At 35.7% G+C, this 20,946-nt stretch overlaps 1 protein-coding gene across 1 annotated transcript in view; it reads right to left on the bottom strand.

The window, feature by feature from the left end:
* Positions 1-6,580: 6,580 nt before the first annotated feature.
* Positions 6,581-20,946, bottom strand: part of LOC141915546 (CUGBP Elav-like family member 1-A) — a 35,104-nt gene continuing 20,738 nt past the window's right edge. The window contains 14 exon segments of the mRNA XM_074807113.1: positions 6,581-6,737; positions 7,000-7,143; positions 7,450-7,542; positions 8,223-8,435; positions 10,312-10,350; positions 10,509-10,616; positions 11,315-11,389; positions 12,647-12,727; positions 13,864-13,971; positions 14,584-14,684; positions 15,345-15,403; positions 15,929-16,075; positions 16,373-16,452; positions 20,499-20,627. Of these exon segments, the coding sequence (XP_074663214.1) occupies positions 6,610-6,737; positions 7,000-7,143; positions 7,450-7,542; positions 8,223-8,435; positions 10,312-10,350; positions 10,509-10,616; positions 11,315-11,389; positions 12,647-12,727; positions 13,864-13,971; positions 14,584-14,684; positions 15,345-15,403; positions 15,929-16,075; positions 16,373-16,452; positions 20,499-20,627 (1,505 nt within the window). The 3' untranslated portion in view covers positions 6,581-6,609.

Here is a 20,946-nt window from a genome sequence, read left to right as displayed (position 1 = left end):
AAAATATCTATAACAAATATCCACTGTCACCATGATTCATGGTACGTATTATTTCGTGACTAGAAATCGAAGTCTTCTTACAATGACCTCTTTTTTTTAAAAGAAAAAATAAACACGGTTACGATGCTACAACAATCGAGCATCACCACGACGACGCACATATCATCTGTCCCGTCTCACGCGACAGACACGAGGAGCAAGAAAAATATTTCGTACAATGATCGTTTAATTTACAACAACAAATAATCATTAACAGCCACTGAGGGAAAAACGTTGTAGCTACCCTTTTACGTTGTTTATCTTGATATGCCGCATTCGAAACACCGCTGATCCTGGCTCATTTTTTAAAAAACACTTAAAGCTCAAAAGACACGATTATCGACACAATAATAATACACACACATACAAACATGGTAAATCAGTTTAAATCAGTATACGCAACCATAAAAGAAGCTTTCCGAGGTGGCCAACGAAATCAGGAATTCGTTTTTCCATAATAATTTTTCAGATATTTCATTTGCAACGATGCATTGAGCTCGATTCTGACCACCATCACACAATGCATATAATGCTTTAACCACACCTTTCGTACTGCGTAGCCAACCAGCTGAGGTATAATTAGACCAAAATACTATGATTTTTGGCTTTATTGAAGACATAATAATCAACATCACCCAAATATATATTTTGATATATTCAATGAAATACAGGTAGACAGTCACGGCCTATGATTATCACAGGGGCTGATCAGCCACAGTTTGAGGTCCCTTCATTACCTATCCATATCTAGTGGTTTTCTAATATTTTTTTCACAAATACACACATAACAAACTAGTAACAGAACGATGTTTTGTTTTGCACCATTTCGAAAAAATTATCACAGCCTTTAAAGAGTTTGATTCATCATAAAACGTTAGCGCGGCAGACAAGAAGACGAACAAGTTCGACTACATCTCTAAATTGAAGACACTTTTTCGCTTGAAAAAACAGACAGGTCGAACTGACACAGAGTCAACCGTACTCCATTATTCATCATTACACGTACTTGTTCTCTAAACGACTGACTGAAACTTAAAATCCTTAAAGGTCGTTCACTTATCATATCACTTCTATCACACTCCAACGCAATCGGGGAGAACTGGTCAGGATGGCGCTGATAACAAAAACTAAGCCACAAATCGATTACCTTATTATCAATATCAATAATCATAATATAATAGTCAACGAGTAATTAACGCATGATTTTAATAAGCGAAAATGTGTCAACGAGTCAATAATTATTTATAGAAACAACAACAACAGCGCCATCTACATAAATCCCGTTCGTTAACAAATTCTTTTTTTTTCCAGCAAGATCACCTTGCGAAAGCTTCTTCTATGGCTGTCATTTTGTTTTAAAAACAGTAAGCGTATATTTTACAAGGTGAACGTTGTAAAATATATAAGTACACATTTTTGACAAATTAAATTTTTTAAGGGCTGTTAGAACGCACTCAAACATCGGCCAATAAAGTTGAACTGATCTATTCAATCTCATTCAAGTTTATCAATTCGATAGTCATTCAAGTTCATTGCATTCTTTACTGGGGCTAGTTGTTCAAAATTTGGTTAGTTAACCAGTGGATAGTTAACATAGTGACAATTGAAAGTTCATCGTTAGTATGGTATTTGTCCACTGGTTATCTTTAACCAACTTCGGAGCAGCTGGCTCCTGGTGTACTAACTTCAATGAAAATAGAAGAGCCCTATTGAAATGTATTATGCAAAATTGTCAGTAACTTTCATAAAACTCAACACGCAAGACATGAACAATACTAAAATAATTTTTGATTTTTTCTTAGAAATATATTGCAGATTCAGCGACTAGGTTTAAGTAATAATGAGATCATTAATACTATCACTTCAGATGGCAGCGGTTTTATAACACTTTCAGCCTTAATAGAACTTTCCAAATTGTAATTAAGTACGTAAACAAGGTGAATGAAGAAGAACCAAGTAGTAGTAGTCAAATGTGTTGTTGTTAATACCACCACAGCTATCAACATTGGCCGGAGTCGGGTGCAATTCTAACAGACACTAAAAACATGATTGATGAAGCAAGAATGAAGTTATATCTATAAGACAAATCCACTGAATCATATTTTAATATATCAATACATATATAGATATAATATATAGAAAAAATAATACATCCTGTGAAACAACACTGTAGACGGTCCAAATCAAAAATGTGCCCGGAGTGGGTTCCAAGTGTTATGTTCGTAAACTGTTCAAAGCGTTATATCAATTGTACATCATGAACACAACGCATTTTCAGGTAATAGGTGCAACATTTAATCTTAATTAATGAATCAATCAATATGAACTATGGTTTACGTAAAAGCCAAGCCTCTAAAAGCTACACAGTGCATACATCGGTACAATACAAATATACATACATACATACATACATACATAACTTTTATAATCATCGTGATAAATTGTATATCCCATGTTAAAAGAAAGCCATCCCGTGTGACCCTTTTCATACGACCAAATGAACTTTCCATATGTGGATAAGAACGGACACTTTTTGAGCCAGATCTATATATCAAGATAACATTATCATTATCATTATGATGATGATCATTATCAATATGCATCAATACTGAGTACAAATTTGTCATACACTATTTATAAAAACGAATGTCTTTTTTTCCGACAACACATATAATGGTTGTGTGTATGTGAATGAAGTTAGTCTTCTGAATTAGATTAAAAGATTCATAAAACATAATGGACACTGATTATCTTAAAAAAATCGATCAATTAGCGAAATCTTAATCGGACATTTACACTCAATTATCTAACCATCTAATTGCCCCCCACATTTGACGTGGATCATAATTAAAGCGAATGATTGTTTTGATTGTCAGATTTACCACCAGTGATAGGACACATGGAACAACGAATTATAAATATCTAAAACAGGGTGTGCAGTACAAAAATCACGTCATTTGTTTTTTTCTCAAAAAAATTTATTCAATAGAACAACCAACATAGGTGTGTATTACCACCGCATATGTGAGTGAATAAGTGTGTACGTATGTGTCATGGCTTGCAAGTACATCTGCTCATGTATGATTAAATACAATTTGACACAAAAAGTACTCAGAAGAAATGATGAGAAGAGTAACAATTACAGATTTATAATAATTAGCTTACATATACATGTCGCCTGGGATGACAGCGCAAATATCATTTAAAGTTGGTATCTAAATTTGTATTTTAGACGTTTAACGAAGCATTTCGAGATAGTATCACTTTTCGATGATGTAAATTGTTTCTAATCCGAAGGCTATTAACCCTTTGACTAAATTTGTAGTTCCACCAAACAGTAATAGGCGGAGGGGTGAATTTATAGCGCTGTCAACCCTGATTTACAGAAGGAAATCATACAGATGTCTAACATTGGCCAATCAACTGTAGCAAGCACAGATTTTTTCGAGAATAAGATGTGAAAACTAGGTCGATTGTATTATTTGGACACCACGCAGCTTACAGCACACGGAGAATGGACAAGACGTTCACGCCGGGATTACGATGGGCACACCACACGTGTTTTGTATTTTTTGCTACAAGAGAAGCAAGGAAAGGGTTGATTAGATTTTGTAAACACAGTCGATTTTTACACGCAACTGAAAGAAAGAAAACACTGTCATCGTAAGACAATTCTCTGAAACATGTATAAAATGATTTACACATAATAAACGCCGACTTTCGTATCGATTGAAACGATAAACATAGTTTTTGATCGATGAACAAATGATTTTGAGCATTATAGCTTCACTTTGGATAATTAAGATGTATTAGTAAAAATAAATTAGTATAAAAAAATAGATTTCAAAATTGAAAAAAATTGTAGTGATATGAAATATGGATAGATTGAATGAAAAGCCTGAAATGGTCATCAATTAAAGTAAGCCATAAAAAAAAATGAAAAAATCAATTCAAAAGAAAAATTGAAGCATAGAAAGAATCGAAGAACCAAAAAAAGGTATTCGATCTGGTCTGGGACAAAATGGAGAGACTTTCAGAGAATGTCTTGATGTGGATGAAACAAACATACAAACACTGACAGACAATCAAAAGAGAGGAAAAGTAGTAACATTCCAATGAATAACCAAATTTGAAATCACGCATGTCTGCCAGAGTTCGGTTATCAATGAAGTCAACAGATCCTTTGAATAATCATCGGGAATATTCAAAGAATAGAGAAAACAACTACATGTTTACGATATTACTGCTAAACATGCAAAACAACAAGGATAGTGAGAGTGGTGTGAACGGGTAGTGGTTACATACAACACAATAATACCGGGTTTTATACTAAAACAACTGCGAGTAGTGCAAGTAATGTCTTCTTTTTTTCAGCCGGAAGAATTCTTCTAGCCTTAAGAGAATGTTCAGTAAACTCCCAGTCGCCGGAGACAAACGATAACAATAAGAACAACTAATATAAATTAGAGGGCGGAAATCTGAGTTTATGACGTAAACCATAGAGAAGATTAATCATTTTAGCAACGAATAAACACGTGACTTATATGTGATGAATAGCTACAATCAGAATATCAGGCTCAATCAATACTGATACTTCGTTCATTTCCATTTTAAAAAGAAATCTCAATAAAAGACTATATTCAGTTTGTCAAGCTAAGCTAATATACAATTGTTATAAAGTCGTGTGTAATCTGTCGCGTTTCCCGCTTAAATTAAGTATGGTACTCGAATCGTGAACTACTACTTCGAACTGTCATTTGTTAGCTTGCTAAAAATAATTTACCAAAAAATATAAGAGTATATTAAAGTGTATAAAAGTCGGATAATTTGTATGTATATATAAATGTGTAAATATTTATGTATATGTATATCATCATAGTGGTTTGGTTATCACGTGGACACCACATACCAGATGTTTCGAACGGTACACATTACTGGACATAGATAAATGCCAAAATCAAATTTCTAAAATGATGAAATGAATTTCTATGTATCTTAACTATATATTTGTGTTCATATAATTGCAATAGGGGCAGACTACAGGATGAAAAAATCTATCTATGTATATTCATTTATAAGCTTATACGTATATTTTCCCAGTTGGTTTTTTCTTTAATAGTGATGGATGGTCATCAACTATATCAAATAAAACATCAACAAAAATAACAACAATAAAGAACTAAAACGTCATGATAATAATCATATAATGTATAAATAATAATAAATAATAGAAATAATTGAGTGACCTTAAAATCAGGACATTTAATACCAACAAATAATTACTAACTACGTTAAATGCAGTACAGAGTATTATAAACTTTTGAGTAATGTTAAACCACCGAATATCCGAATATACTGTGATTGAAATCTATAGCCATTCGATATACATTGTATATCTTCAGATCTCTATAGATGGGCATACATGAATGACTAGAATGCCTACTTAAGATCAAACTTCAAGTGTAATTGTTTTGGCTGCTATCAGTCCCGTTTGTAACATACATATAAATATATATAGATTTTCCTTCCTATTTTTTCAAACGAATTATCAACTACCGGTATTGTCTTGAACTGAAGTCTTCAAGAATGTGACAAGATGAAGCTCGACAGGCAATTGCAAGCGGAAATAGACAGAATTTCAGAATGTGAGGTAGTTCAGTATTAAATTCGCTAAACAATTTGAATGGTAATTCTATATGTATCATAGATAATAAATAGCGAGAGACAACAGGACAGTTCTGAAATGTTCATCTATCACCGCCGGACATATGCGAATTCAAAGCTGTGTTCATATAGCGAATAAAAGAACGTGTGAAGGAGAAATCATAAATAAAAGAAATTATGCGAGGTCGTTTTTTGTTCAACGAAGGGAGAGCTTTGTAGGGTTGTTGACTCTTGAGACACATCTGGCTGAGACTCGACGACAAACAGATAAACAAGCGCTTCAACTCGTCTTATAAAAATAGTCTCTAAAATATGGCTTGATGTATAGCACCCTGGAAACCATAGAAATAACAACATTGTATCAACAAAAAAGTCGGGGTTATATATATACATATATATATATATAATTGTTCTCTTGTTTGTGAAAAACAATCCACTTAAATATGTGAATTGTGTATACATGAACATGGATGAAGACACATGTAAAATTTCTTTCAGCTCAATGGAGTTAAGTATTTCAAACATCGAATTCTGTATTAAGAAATCTGATATTCAGGAGTGTAAACACAAGTTTGGAATGTGTTCGATATTTTTCGACGAGTACATTTAGATATCGGTATGCTTTAAGGGACGTATTGTGCTACACCAAGAAACATGCAGGGATCTCATTCCAAAAAACCCATGTAAACAAACACGATTAGTATCATTGAGCAACTTATGCGTAGTTATCTAGTTATCCTTGAACAACAACATGGACATTTGCATGACTTATTTTCAATCCACAGAAACTTTTCTATCACAGGGTAAGAGGGATCGTCAATACATACTTCAGATCACAACCATGAAAACAGCTTCACTTCGTACACTCGAATCTCACCTTTAACATATGTAACAATGATTTAAAATCTAATACGGCTTGCTATCGCCTTTCGGTCGCTTCAGCTGGACTTTTAATCGTTTCATTCCTATCTGGAATCCATTCATGTTCTGAATAGCAGCGAGGGCGGATACAGGATTATCGTAACTCACAAAACCTACAAAAAATATCGCGATAATATAATTTACTACATCATTAATAATCACTAATAACATCGGGTTATATAATCATCATTCTTCCAAGTCTACAGTAATGTTGCAGTCTCAAATGTATGCTTGGTTTGAAGCCTGCTTGTATTATGGGACTTATTTCATTGGTTTGAATCAGTCAATTGTCCTTCTAAAACAACCAGCAATACTAAATAAAATGAACACTTGTGATGGTTAAAAGTGGTCAAGCTCGTTTCACAGAGGGCTTACCAAAACACTTGCTCAGTTTTGTCTGTTTATCTATAAAAACTTTGGATGAGACAACATTGCCGAACGGCAAAAATATTTGAAGGAGATCAATGTCTGTATATTCTTGGGGTAGATGATAAATGAATAAGTTTGCGCCCTCAGGACCTGAAAAAACACAAGAAAATGATTACCCAATTGATGGAGATAGATTACCCAAATGATGGAGATATCTTCTACAAGACACATATAGACCTCATTAGAAGTCTTGAAGCTAGACCTTTAGACATCACTAGATTTAGAATAAAGGACAGGTAGATAAATGAAAAACAAGTTATTCATCATTGAAAAAACTTTCTTTAAGTTCAGGCACCTTGAGACTAGGAATTGCCCACATGTCTAGACTAAGCAGTGTACGATCGATACTTTCGCTCATGGTAAAATGACAACTGAAGAGAAATCATCTACAATTACCTTCTGTTTGTTTTCCAGCTGGATTTTCAGTGAGAGCTTTTTGTTGCTGCATTTGAGCAGCAGATTGGGCAGTCAGGGCATTTGGAAATGTCGCTGAAATAATATTGCACAATAAAATATAACACCTGATATATGACATATATCAAATAAAAAGACAGTCGGTTAAAGAAGCAATTATTTAATATCAACAATAAGTAGCCATTCATGGTTGAGAAAAATTTTTAAGTATAAGCACATGAAGTTGGAATATTGTCAAAGACTAATGTCAGAGTATATATCAATCTACCCATCACAGGTTTTTTGAAAAAGTAGCCCATTTAGAGCAAAATACTAATCAATTATACGGGCAAGCCTGGTGCGAGGGCATTTCTATCATTGCTTTATAGGTTCAATCTTAATATCACTCTGCCGAAGAATCACTGTGATAGTCGATGCTTAGAATGTAGGGAACACACTGACTGACATTTAAAACAAATGATCTTAAGTATGTCTTTAGCTCAACATTTATACTACAGTAAAGTGTTTTGGTATCTGGAGAGGCATTGGATAAAATATACACATGAACAAAACTTGAGAAACTTTAACAAAGGTTTTAACACGCTAGATTTACAAATACATGTACAGTGCAGTGCAGTGATGTCCAGTTCAGAAATATATGTTGTTCAGGGCATGGATGTTACAGCATGCAACTCGACAACACAGAAGATTTCCCGACAACCGTCACGTACACAAATGCGCAAGACACATATCATGAAATAGAGCGTAGTATTTACCTTGCGGTAATAAAGCTGACAAACCTGCATATTGTTGGATCCCGGAGTACAGTGCCTCCATGTTATTGGAACTCGTGCTGAGGCTTCCATTGGTCAGTCCGTTAACCGATGTCGGCGTGAGACCGGACAGATTTGTGAGGTTACCCGTAGACACGTTCATGGCAGCAGCTCCATTCAGTGAAGCAGTGGAATTTGTGGGCGACGATATAGAACCTAGAGACACAAGATGACATAGTGAGCACGAATGCAGTATTCAACAGGACAACGTGTTTACACGGATGATTATACATTCTTTCAGCAAATACTATTCTCTGCATTTGAATTGGATATCAGACATGAACACTAATGTACTGTTTGATGCCGGAAAAAATAATTAAGAAGGGAGAAGGCTATCTTATGGAATTACTTTTTCGTTTTAAACATTTCAGTGCATCTACACCGCAGTGCGGTGTAAAAATCCGCCTTGGACTTGGCTATTACAACACATCATGGTGTATTGATGTTACTGGTAATTAGTTTTTATCTCTATTGAATGGCAGCACCTGTCCAACATAGTGAAATATTAGTTACTAACGATACACCGCACTGTGGTGTAGACACATTAAAGTGGTGTGACACTACAACACACTGGGGTGGAATTTTCAAATTACCTCCAGCATTTTCGGGTATTAATTAGTCAGCAGTGAAAGGGTTAAGGATCAAATTAATAATAAATGGCTTCAAACATGTACATCGCAAAACCTATTCATAACCATTTGATTTCATCTATTTATTCATCCAAAAAATCAATTTCATGCATTCAAGCTGGAAAAATTTGCGAACAGGAGAGTTTTCATTCAGGGGTTTCGGTTTTTAGTGAGTCATATTCAGAAAGAATGTACAATAGAAAAAAATCAATACTAACAAGATTAAAACCTACTTTATACAAAAATCTAAGAGATAAAAAAATGAAATCAATCAATCGAGGATTAAAATCGAAATGTAAAAGATATATGACATTCCGTACTCTCTCCCGAAAGACCATCGCCAGGTGGGATGATGGCCACTAGAGTCCGAAAGGTTGTGTCTTTTAGATTTTCATTTCAATCCTTGAGTAAATAAATTTCGTTTTTAATGCTTTAAATTTGTATGGAGTGGATTCTAATATCATTATCTATTCTCCATGTCAGAGTCAAGCTATTCTACAAACGAATGCTTATCTTAGACTGATTTCACTTGCTTAATACTCCTAATGTACTTATTTACATATCAATTCAATACGCAAGACTGTACCATAAAGGATGTTATTTCGATAAATTATTTTGATCAAGATTTGCTTTGAACAAAGCAGAATCAGTGACGATAATTGAAAACAAAGCGGATCTATGAATCGCAAACGTCATACTGAACATCAAGAAGAGGAAATTAAAAGCAACATAGATTGTAAAGGCGGAAATATTCATTCTACAATCGAAATCAGGAGCGGAAATAATTCAGAGGGAATCAGATCTGTACAGGTAGATTATTCTTTGTTACCGATGGTTTGGTGAGATACGTATAGACTTGAAACATCGGCGAGAAATCGGTAAAATCAATAAGAAGCCCGTGAAAGTAATCATACCACTATCGATGTATATGTGTACCCGGCGTGTTATGTATATCAATCACATGCGCAGGAGAATATTGAGAACATGTTGTTTTTCGGATTATCGGTCGATCAATAAAGGAAAGGTTTTCTCACACCATGCGTGTGTGTGTGTGTAAGTGTATAGTTTAAGCTCGTGAACATCGATGAACTTGGCGAACGATGATTAGAAAATCTCAGGTGGCAGGGGTGGATCCAGAGCCATACCCAGCCACAGTTTGAAAGGCACAATAATACGAAGCGAAGCCATTTGAAGTTTGGTTTTCTTTTCTGAGAAATACAGCAGTTTAAAGCATCTGAAGCACAGACGGTGGTTCCACAGCTGTAAAATCATTTGATGACATTTTGAAGGGCACCGAAAATTTCAGACCACATTTCAAAATACAGAAAATCCCCTTGGATCCGCCCCTGGGTGGGAATTAAGCGAAATGAAGATTTCATGCTCCGTATGAGAAGGTAGCAAACCTGTGGACGTTGATGGGAGTGATACGCTATTACTTGTTCCTGGAACAAAGACACGGACAATGTTTAACACGGATTAACCACTGAACTAAAGCCGTGTGTATCTGTGCATCTTTTTCGATCACCGCAACATTGAATAACAGACGCAATAGCACACATCTACACGAATAACTTCTGTGATCCGGTGCTTACGTACATACCTGAAGTAGTAATACCCTGCATGTTTGTACTCGAAGAAATGTTTCCGACCGTCGCCAATTGGTTCAATGCTTGTAAATTTTGTACTCCGCTAACTGCACTCAATGCACCTAAAATAAGACAAATCTCTCTAAAATAAGACGAATCTCTCTAAAATAAGAAAATCACTCTCGAATAAAAAAAAAAAAAAACCAAATGGCATGAAAGAATTAGGGTCACGCCCACTGGTAAAAAACTTGACAATCTGACAGTTTCAATATTCAAGGCCCGCTGGTGAACAAATACCGAGAAAATGTAATGACTTACAAATTTGCAATTGATTGTGGTTATGAAAAATGTCCGATTGACCAATTCGTCTTATGATGGTGGGCCCTAGGGGGATACATATACATATCATACATCAACCATCCAAGTGTTTTTAAAAATGTGTAAAAAAATTATTTCAATGAAGAACAATGGCTGCCAGTTGGCCATCTTGATTCTGATCAGCCAATTTTTTGGTAGTCGATATATCAAGGGTCGATACGTAAACCAAATATCAAGACGATCCATTGAAGCATCCTTAAAACCTACCCATATAACATGATTTCGTCTATAGATGGACGGAAAGCTAGAAGACGAATGAAAAGGGAAAGCAATAGCCCACTAATAACTGTGGGGTTACAATCTAAATATGCAGGGTTGATAGATTTGAATCCTCACTGGTGGCAGTTTCTATTCATTGGCCTCGCCACAATAGGGGAAAAGAAAGATTGCACCCTGAATAGCGCTCAATTGGTTGAGGATTTGAAAACATATATTGACTTACTGGGATTATTGGCCAAATTCGCCAGAACTGCTAAGCCTTGTAAGTTCTGTAAGTTCTGTAGGTTATTGAGATCAACTAAAATGAAGAATGGAAAAATATACAATTAATTTGACAAAGATGAAACGTTCTACAAAATGTCGGAAGTGTGTTAGTACACATGCTCGTAAAAATAGACAATAATATCATTAATAATTCACACATTTATCGATTATCAAATGTTCATGTAAATAACGTTTTGTTGAATTATATATCATATCTTATAATATCATTGCCGTTATCAAATTTACGAACTGTATTGATCTAAAATATATGCGCAGATTCAACCGTGTTTTCTCCCAACAGAACAAGGATTCAGAGCTTGCGAAACATTCAATAATATCTTCGAAGGGAAATTTGTTCTAATTTCGACGTGGTTGTCAATCAAAATTTAGTTAGATCGTACAAAAGAGGATTTTCCAAAAAATTGGTTCGTAATTTCACGATGACTTTTCTGGCGCGTATATTTTCAGTAAGTGGCTCTGCAGCAACTGTGCACAATGAACAAGCATTAGAATATGTGAGGCTCAGATAATAAATATTATATACATTTTCCTCCCTTTCATATATATACGCATATATACGTATATATATTTAAGGTTGAATTGTGTAATGTTGTTGCAGTTAAATTGAATCCTTTTCTGGACAAGGCCCTAGTCAGCCAACCCGTCACCAACTACCACCAATAAAATACTAAGTTATGTAGTCACCTACATATATTCATATATATACATATATATATATATATATATATATATATATATATATATATATATATATATATATATATATATATATATATATATATATATATATATATATATATATATATATATATATATATGATGATTATATATATATATATATATATATATGATGATATATATATGATGTTACAAAGTTTCAAAATTGCATAGTTTTATTCATGCACTACGATAGCAACAATAGCTTTCATTCGTCAACCTGATTATATGTTTCAGTTGTGGACCTGAAAACCTGTGAAATTGATCTTTCCAACACTAAGAAGCGAGACTGTGTGGTACCAGTACCATCAACTGATGCATCACAAAGCGAATTATTATCATCGTTTCAGCGCGGAAAATTTGACGAATGGCTCCCAAAATGTGCTAGTATCAACGTATATTTCATCGTTCTTTCAAAAAAATGGAATATAGACAAATTTGTAGGATGATGACTATTAGTGCAGAAAAGAATTCAAAGTGCGACCCTGTCAACTAACTACCCTCAAGCCCACCTATCATCTAAAAAATAAGTGAAAAATAAGTGCATCCTTGCCTTGGTGCTGTACAGTGGGGTAGCACCAGTCTGTGACAGTCAGGGGACTGGCAGATGGGGGCGGACTCGTACAAGTAGGGGCTGAAAAAAGGATATCAAATTGTAAAGGTAAAATTGTATAATATCATTTATTCAGGGATTTTATCAGGTTAGTCAATTCAAAAACCTGCTCAAAACGTTTTTTCCATATCAATGACACAAAACAATACAAAAAATCTATTTTTTTGACCTGGCGTAATTTTTCGTATATACAAGGATGACGTTTCCTGTCGCGATGTACAATTAGATGAGATCTTTATAAGCGACCGAACATCGAAATTAATTTTGTGCATATCCAGCTCAATACAGGAGCTGCTGAAGAGCCATAATAGAACATCAACGACGAGATCGTAGAGAACACGCACACGCACACACAATTTTAGGAGAACACGCAGAAACACAAACTAACACTACAGGACAAAGTAACACACATGTAGTGAAAGGGAAAACTAGACAAGGCGCAATAAACAGGGACATGCACAGTCTCAAAAACATGGCTACGAAACATCATGTTTTAACAGGACTCTTTCCAAGAGCTCTTAGACAAAGTAAGGACCCTCCACATCGCCAAAACAGGTGGCAACAGGATATATCGTTTCATCATTTATCGTCATAATAGGCGTAAAAGTAAAAAGATTCAAATTCTGAATGAATGATGAGTTTTTTCATCGGTTGAATAGCTTAGAAAAGTTAAATAACAATTAAATAATGAGAAAAATCAAAATATTCAAAATGAAATCCATTCATGAAAAAGAACCACAACGGATCGAACTCGTTCCTCTCATCCTGAAGTCGGATGCTAAAAATGCAACAAAGTCGCTCTTGTTATATTCAAATGCAAGAAATCTCACTGCTTTCATTCCGCGAGTGGCCAATGGAAGCAATGCATGCGAAAATATGATAATTAGTGCTAAGCGAGGCCAGGTTTCTGGTCACCAATAACAGTGTTAGTCGTTCCAGGTTCATATGTGTGTGGTACCCATCATACTACAAGTTGGTTACAAAATGCGATCCGGTATTGAATATTTTGGAACACAATACAGATTTTGGTACACGTGATGACGATTTTGGATACAGAAACACTACGTAACGGGGTGCCACACCAATTGAACCATCTACAAGCCAAAGATTTTGAAACAAACTATAACTTGTGATCATTTATGTTGACACTCCAGTACCTGGATTTGAATTGTTGTTTTGACGAGATTGGTTCCCATTGCTACTACTGGGTGTTCCATTAGTTAGGTTCTGCAATGCCACATTCAGGGCCGCCAAATTGGCCAATCCTGTTGGTACACACAGGGCAGTAATACCGTATAAGTAAACAAATAATGATGGCTGGACAATTTCAAAATTCAGCAAGTCGAGAGGTTCCAATTCATTAGAATAGAATATGTCTATCAACAGCTTTATGTGCTTTTAGTTATATTAAGTCTATTCGATATGGTTTTTGCAATGGTTTTTTACTGTTGAACACATGGAAACGAGCATAAAATGCTCCACTGACAGACTAAGACGAGAAAACGAGACAAACTTTTATATATCGACTGCTTTTCAGCAGTATATCAACAGAAATTTAGGCGATAACGAGGAGATAATCTGATCATCTGATATCATTGAAAGCCATTAACACTTTGGGTGTTGTGTGATATACCACCAATAAAGGTGGTATTTTTGAGGAAAAATTTCTGAAAACACTTAGAACATCTATCTCCCCTGACCCTGCTTTTGACACCAGAACTACTTAGTGTATAATATTCACAAATTTGAATAACACAATCGATAACTATCAAACTGATATCCGTCGTCACATGGTTCCAAAGTTTTGATGACGTTTTTCGTGATAGTTCTTTTAGGGGGTAGTTTTTTGCGTGCAAACATTCCAACAGATGGTTTACCTGCGTTGCCGCCAGCAGAGACTGAGGAAGCTGCCGCTAGTAGTTGTTGGATGGCAAGGGTATTCAAACCTGAAAAATCATCACCACCACTTGCTCAAAGACTACTGCCAAATCACAAATACAACATACACAAAAATATACGGAATACTGATCGTTATTCAATGATAATGCAAGATCGATACAATTTATTTGTATCTTCGTTTGTATCATCTACATTTTTTCCGTACGTTACTGGTAAGATATTGGTCAATTCTAGAAGCTTTAGATAATAAGAACATGGTAATACATAATAACACATAAAAGGATGCAGAGCATTCTACGACAAATTCATTTTTTGTCAACAGAGGAAAAACAATGAGATCATGTGCATTTTACATGTATATAAAAATGTATAAAACAGTGGCCTTGTGATTAGTCGTGTTGTTAATGCATCCTAGCATTATTAATAGTAATCATGATAATAATAATTATTATAATAATAATATCAATCAAATATTATCTGTACACACGCTTCATTCCAACACGCTCTCTCTTGCATCTTCTAATTATTGTCGAAACAACCAAGAAACGATGCATCTATCATATCGTTATCATAAATTATATCAAAATCTAACGCATACAGTACTAAGTTTAGTTCATGTTCAGGGTGATTTTTAAGCATGATCAAATCAAGCATTTCATTTGAAAAGAAAAAAAATTTTCATCAAATCATCATGACTAGCTATGGGCGAACTACGGCTGAATGTTGTTAAGAACGCGACTTACCTAAATTTCCTAATAAACCTAGTTGATTACCACCAGCTGATGCCTGCTGTAAAAGCTGAAACGAAGCGGTTTCTTTACGATGATTACGAAAAACAGATTGAAGAATTTGGTGGACAAATGAACGAATGAATGGAACCGTACGTCTTTCAGTGACATAGCAAGCAGGAGAATACGTAATAAAACTATCCCTCGAAATAAGTTTTTAACCTAGGTCAATGTTTATGCACAGATATTGCAAAATAACTAACAGATTTTTAAATACTACATCAACTTTTCTAGAAAGTTAATGCTTCATTTTCATTTTTCAAAGGAAGGTGCAAAGGCTCTGACTATATCCCTGGGCCTGGATTTATAGACCGGTATTACCTTTAACCCAGTGGCTAAACCACGGGTTAAAGGTAATACCAGTCTATAAAACCGGCCACTGCAATTTATCTTCTGTGACTCGGTCTCATATACCAGTTTTAACTGTACACCATTGGGTTAATTCAAATACCAGGCAATAAATGAATTGAATTGGTGAAAGAAGCCGTTAAGATTGGTCTACAAAACTGGCCCACGAAAAATGTTTGATACTTACAGTAAGATATTGAGGGTAAATGCCTCCTACGCTAGGTATATTTGCCATACCCTGTGATAATAAATTGTTGTTTAATTGTTGTATCTTTTTCAGTTCTTTGTCTTTTTGCGTATCGGCAACTTTCACAACCACCGGTGACCGGCAACCCTGAAAAAGATTAGCACGAAATTTGTCACAATGAATTCATCCGTAGTCAGAATTTATATCAAACAACTGAAACATAATCATAGCTGCAAAGCAGCGATAAAGGGTTTCTGCAACACAGAAACCCTAAATATTGAAGCCAATAAACTTAGATTTATCATCAGAAATCGCTTTTCTGTACTCGGTTTAAGGATGAAGTATGTTGCTAATGCAACTTGAAGAGAATCAGCAGATTCATAAAGGGAAATAGGGAGAGACAATAATATCGATGCTCGCCAGCTATCCAATCTATTAATTTACCTCCATCGTTTGTGAATGGTGCATATTCTTCATTGCACTCTGAGCGCTCTGTTTATTGGCGTAAGTTACGAATGCACAACCTGCAAGATTAAATCATATGATAACTAAGATGTAGCCATTAACCTCACACGCGCCGAGCTGTCATAAATTTGGAAGACTCGCAGCTACAGACGAATCAAGTATCTGGCTGTTGATCCAAACTAAGTGTGGAGAACAACCTGCATAAAGCAAAATTTAAAAATATCCAATAAAATGATGCTTGATTGAAAGCAAAAGCAGAAATATATTCTAAATAATTTTTAGAACAGATTAGTTTTTTTGGTTGGTTTAAATTAGTCGATCCAGCTCGTAATCAAACCTTAAGGATAAATTGTAATATTGTAGAAATGTTTTGAACATAATATGTTTTGCCCTATGAATTTCTCGTTGGAAGGGCGTAAAAAATAATTTCTATGGATGTATCGAGATCTGGGCTTAGCGTATGTGGGACATACTTTGTAAAACATGGTACAAGTCTTCAATTTGATCACCATTACAAATGGGGCAGGTTCGATTCTCATAAGGTACTGGTTGTGGCCGTCGCCATCTGCCCGTTTCTACACATAGGTTATGACTTAAACATCTGCCCCCTTTTAGTAAACAGTATTCTGATCCTGTTCATATACAATGTTAGTGTTGTAGGGCTCTATTCATCTATGAAGAACATTCTATCAGCATTGAATATGGTGATCCTTTAAACCTTGTTCTATGATTTAAGAAACCATAATTCCTTTTTGACGCTTGATGAATTCAAAATTCCCCAAAACCTAATTCAATATATCATTCACACTAATGTAGAGGCCCGGTTAGATCATTGACTCTCGCTAACCATGGACTCTAAAAAGTCAGGCGCGGATTGTTAAACTCCCGATAATGATTAGTAGTGGTATACAATCTTCAATTGTTCCATTGCTAATAAATGAGACTTTTCAACTTCAGACCCCAGTAACAGGAGTGAGAGCTATAGTTGAACTTCGAACGATTGTATTTGCGCTCACGAGAAGAGCTGTTGAAATTGCCTTTCGCTTCAAACGTCACGAGCGTGTTAATTAGTTTAACGAATTCATTTGTGAGGTTTTGTTGAACGAAAGATCGGAAGCCATCAGTCGGTATTGTTGTCGTGTAATGGCGATAATGAGGCTGCACTTAACGAATCCCGTTCAACAATGCAATTCGCGCTTGCAACTCATGTAAAACTGGAAATCATTAGTGCCAGTCATTTTATCTCACTCAACCACCTAACTAACGGTTTAAAGTGCGTCAGTTTTTTTTTTGTTGAAAATCTCCTAAGTCATCAATGAATAGCAAAACACATGAAGACTGCATTAAATTCATTAAGTACGTTTTCCATTAGAATATTTTTCGTTAATGTGCTGTAATTCATATCAACTAAAGATTCCGTTTTTTACTTCAACACCAGACAACCATATAACGATTGTAAATCATGTGATTTTACCATATTCGCATCACGGTGTTGCCCAACTATCGCGAATAAGCGATGATATATTCTAACGCGTGTTTCAAGCGAAACATCGAGTAACGCTCTGTTATACTCTGAACTGACATGTCATTTAGTACGAGATAACTAAATTCAGTTGCTTATTTTGCGAAAGAAGAAATCGCTCCCTCGAGTCGGATTTGAACAACGTATCGACGAAAGATGCGTCCGACTACCCGCGCGTCGTCGTCGCATAACAACAAACCATTCTCGCTGCTGCTCAAAAGACATTTCCGATTATTTTGATGCGCAAGCACACATACATTCGCGCATTCGGCTCTCACAAAATTCTCGCTGTCAAATTTAATGTAATGTTATCCATCGAAATTTAATCAGCCTACCGGTGTTGATTTAAATTGATCGCTAGAAAAGTCAAAACTACATTTGCCCCCCCCTCCGGAATTCAATTACCCAGGGATACTGAGTGTTTTAGATAACAGCACCAGCTACTGGCACGCAGCAGTCGCGAATGTTTTGCAAATTGTTCTTACAAACTGAAATGGTTTTCAATCAAAACACATCAATCAAAATCTGCCCGATACCCCAATCTGCTGGTGCAGCCGCACTAGTGTGGTGCGAAGTTCACTTCGATGGACAGCGTGTGTTTTCAAGGCAAAAATAATCCAATCATCATTAAATCACTTTCCATTTCACCTGTCTTCCAACAAATTCAGCTGTTTTTGTACCAATAAAAACCGTTGTATTAATGCCCGATAAACTCAACAGGTCGGGAAAAATTCCGAGGCATAAATCGCCGGCAGAAACTTGCACATCATTCACTTTCTTCTTCTGAATTATCAGTTTTATCAGGCTTTTCGGTTTCGGTACGAAACAAAATGCTCTCCGATTCGATGATCAAAAAAGAAAATTCAAAGGGTACAGGCATGAATACTCGATCAAAAGGTTGCCAACCTGAACTGGGTGACAAATTTGTGTGAGGAATATTTTTGATATACATTCTAGTTCAATGTAACCATGATATTGAAACTGATTTTTGTCGGCAACTGAAAATCGCATTCTTTGCCCGTTGTTTCGCAAATGTTGAAATGAAGAAGAACTGAAACAGTGAATCTAGCCGCTGACTAACGATCTAGCCATCAAAGACACTGCCTTCAGTTCCCAAGCAAGCTCGGGTACAACGTACAAATAGCATTATTCAATTTGGCGACATGAAAGGCCACGTAGGTAACATATGGCTGAAGATAGGATAAGACCAGACTTGATTAATTCGCAGATTATAAATCCACGACTTCATCATATAAATTGTGATATCATTCAGCTAATGGAAAATACGCATTAGAATAAGAACGGAACATATGGCTCGCCTCACGATTACTTTTAACAGACTTTTAACGGATAACCTTTCGCGTTCGTAATTTTCAATGAGAATACATGGAAATCCTGGAATCAGAATCCAGCCGACTCGCCATAACGGTCTAAGACTGATAAATAATGAAGGTTTCGAGGGCTCAAATGGATGCAGTCATTTCTATCGCATCGTTTTCTGTAACCGCAGTTGGATATTCGGTCTCCCGGGCATCGCCGACGGCCAGGACGTCATATCAGTATGCATCTAGGGTGACCATACAATCAGAATAGTTATTGCCGCGTATATCTGCCATCAATTTTTTCGCAACTCGCCGGGAATCGCCGAATTTGCCAAATACTCCATGATCCCGGGTCTCCGGGGAAGATTTATCATTTCAGCCTAAATAACCAATAATAATGTGACCGGGTACACACACGATACGGCGAAACCCGACGCATTTATCACGCTAGACTTCGTATTCTGGTGCTAAATCGTCAACAACTATCGCCAACAGATTTATATCAACATTCGAGAATAAAAAAGAGAAAGAGAGAGAGAAACAGAAATAATCAGTTCGTATGATGAAATTGTACGGAAGTGATGAATATATACGCACGTATAGAAAGTCATTCGTTCACTCCGTATGTAACTATCAGTGTGTCTACGAAGGCTTAACAATTAGTTAATGTTTTGATAAGGCTTCGTTTGCCTCGAGAGCAGCAATCGCGAGATCAATCTACAATTCAACTCAACGTTCAGATAAGTATAAGAGGCCGTGTTTCAAATTAAACTTCCGTATACATATCATTAAACTAGATGACAGAATTGTACGGCCAGTATTGAACCTTTCCGTTAACCTTCTTGAGGATTATGGCTTTGTTTCATACGGTGGCCATCTCAGTACCTGGATCAGGTTTATGGAATCGCTTGCCCCCATGCTTAACCCCATCTTTCAGTTCCATACTGCATATAAGCAAAAATTCTTAAAGACTGGTCATAAATAGGCCTCGAAAAATTCAACCTATGAGGTTGAAATAGTTGCTCGTAGATTCAACCATATGACCAGACCACAGTACTGAAATTGTTTTCTAACTTTTCTAATACTGGTATTTTCGTAGAGAAGATTATGAATGAAGAAAAGGATGAATATGGCACGGACAATATGATGATGGTGATGATGATGATGATGATGATGATGATGATGATGATGATGATGATGATGATGATGATGATGATGATGATGATGATGACAATGAGGGATTTGGTGAAATGATACAAACCTTTACTGACGCCATTTTCGCGTAAAATCGTACATTCTTCTATTTGACCAAATGGCGCAAATAACACCTTGATATCGTTTTCTGTACATTTCTTTGAGATCATACCCACAAACAATTTTCGTTCTTCAACTGTAAAAAAAAGAAAGCAGATATAATAAGAGCTTACTTAGGATACCACGTAATACTTCTCAGGCTTGCTTTAAAAACGCGATCGTAAAAAGCCTAAGGAAGCAACAATTCTTTGCAAAAAGTTGCTCAATTGTCAAAAAAATTCACAAGCATCTGGCTGAAACAGACGACAAAAATTGCTAATGTTTTTAAGTTAAAACGAATATATTTCATCGCAGCCAAATGGCCTGACACTCCCGTCAAGAATCCGTTTTAAAACTGAAACTAGGCTATCCCGTCTCAACGCCGTTTCATCATAAAAACTGATCAGCCAATGCGC

This window comes from Tubulanus polymorphus, chromosome 1 (genome assembly GCF_964204645.1).
Source record: "Tubulanus polymorphus chromosome 1, tnTubPoly1.2, whole genome shotgun sequence".
NCBI classification, from domain to species: Eukaryota; Metazoa; Nemertea; class Palaeonemertea; order Tubulaniformes; family Tubulanidae; genus Tubulanus; species Tubulanus polymorphus.
The sequence above is the reverse complement of the archived record's forward strand: the minus strand, read 5'-3'. Positions and strand labels throughout refer to the sequence as shown.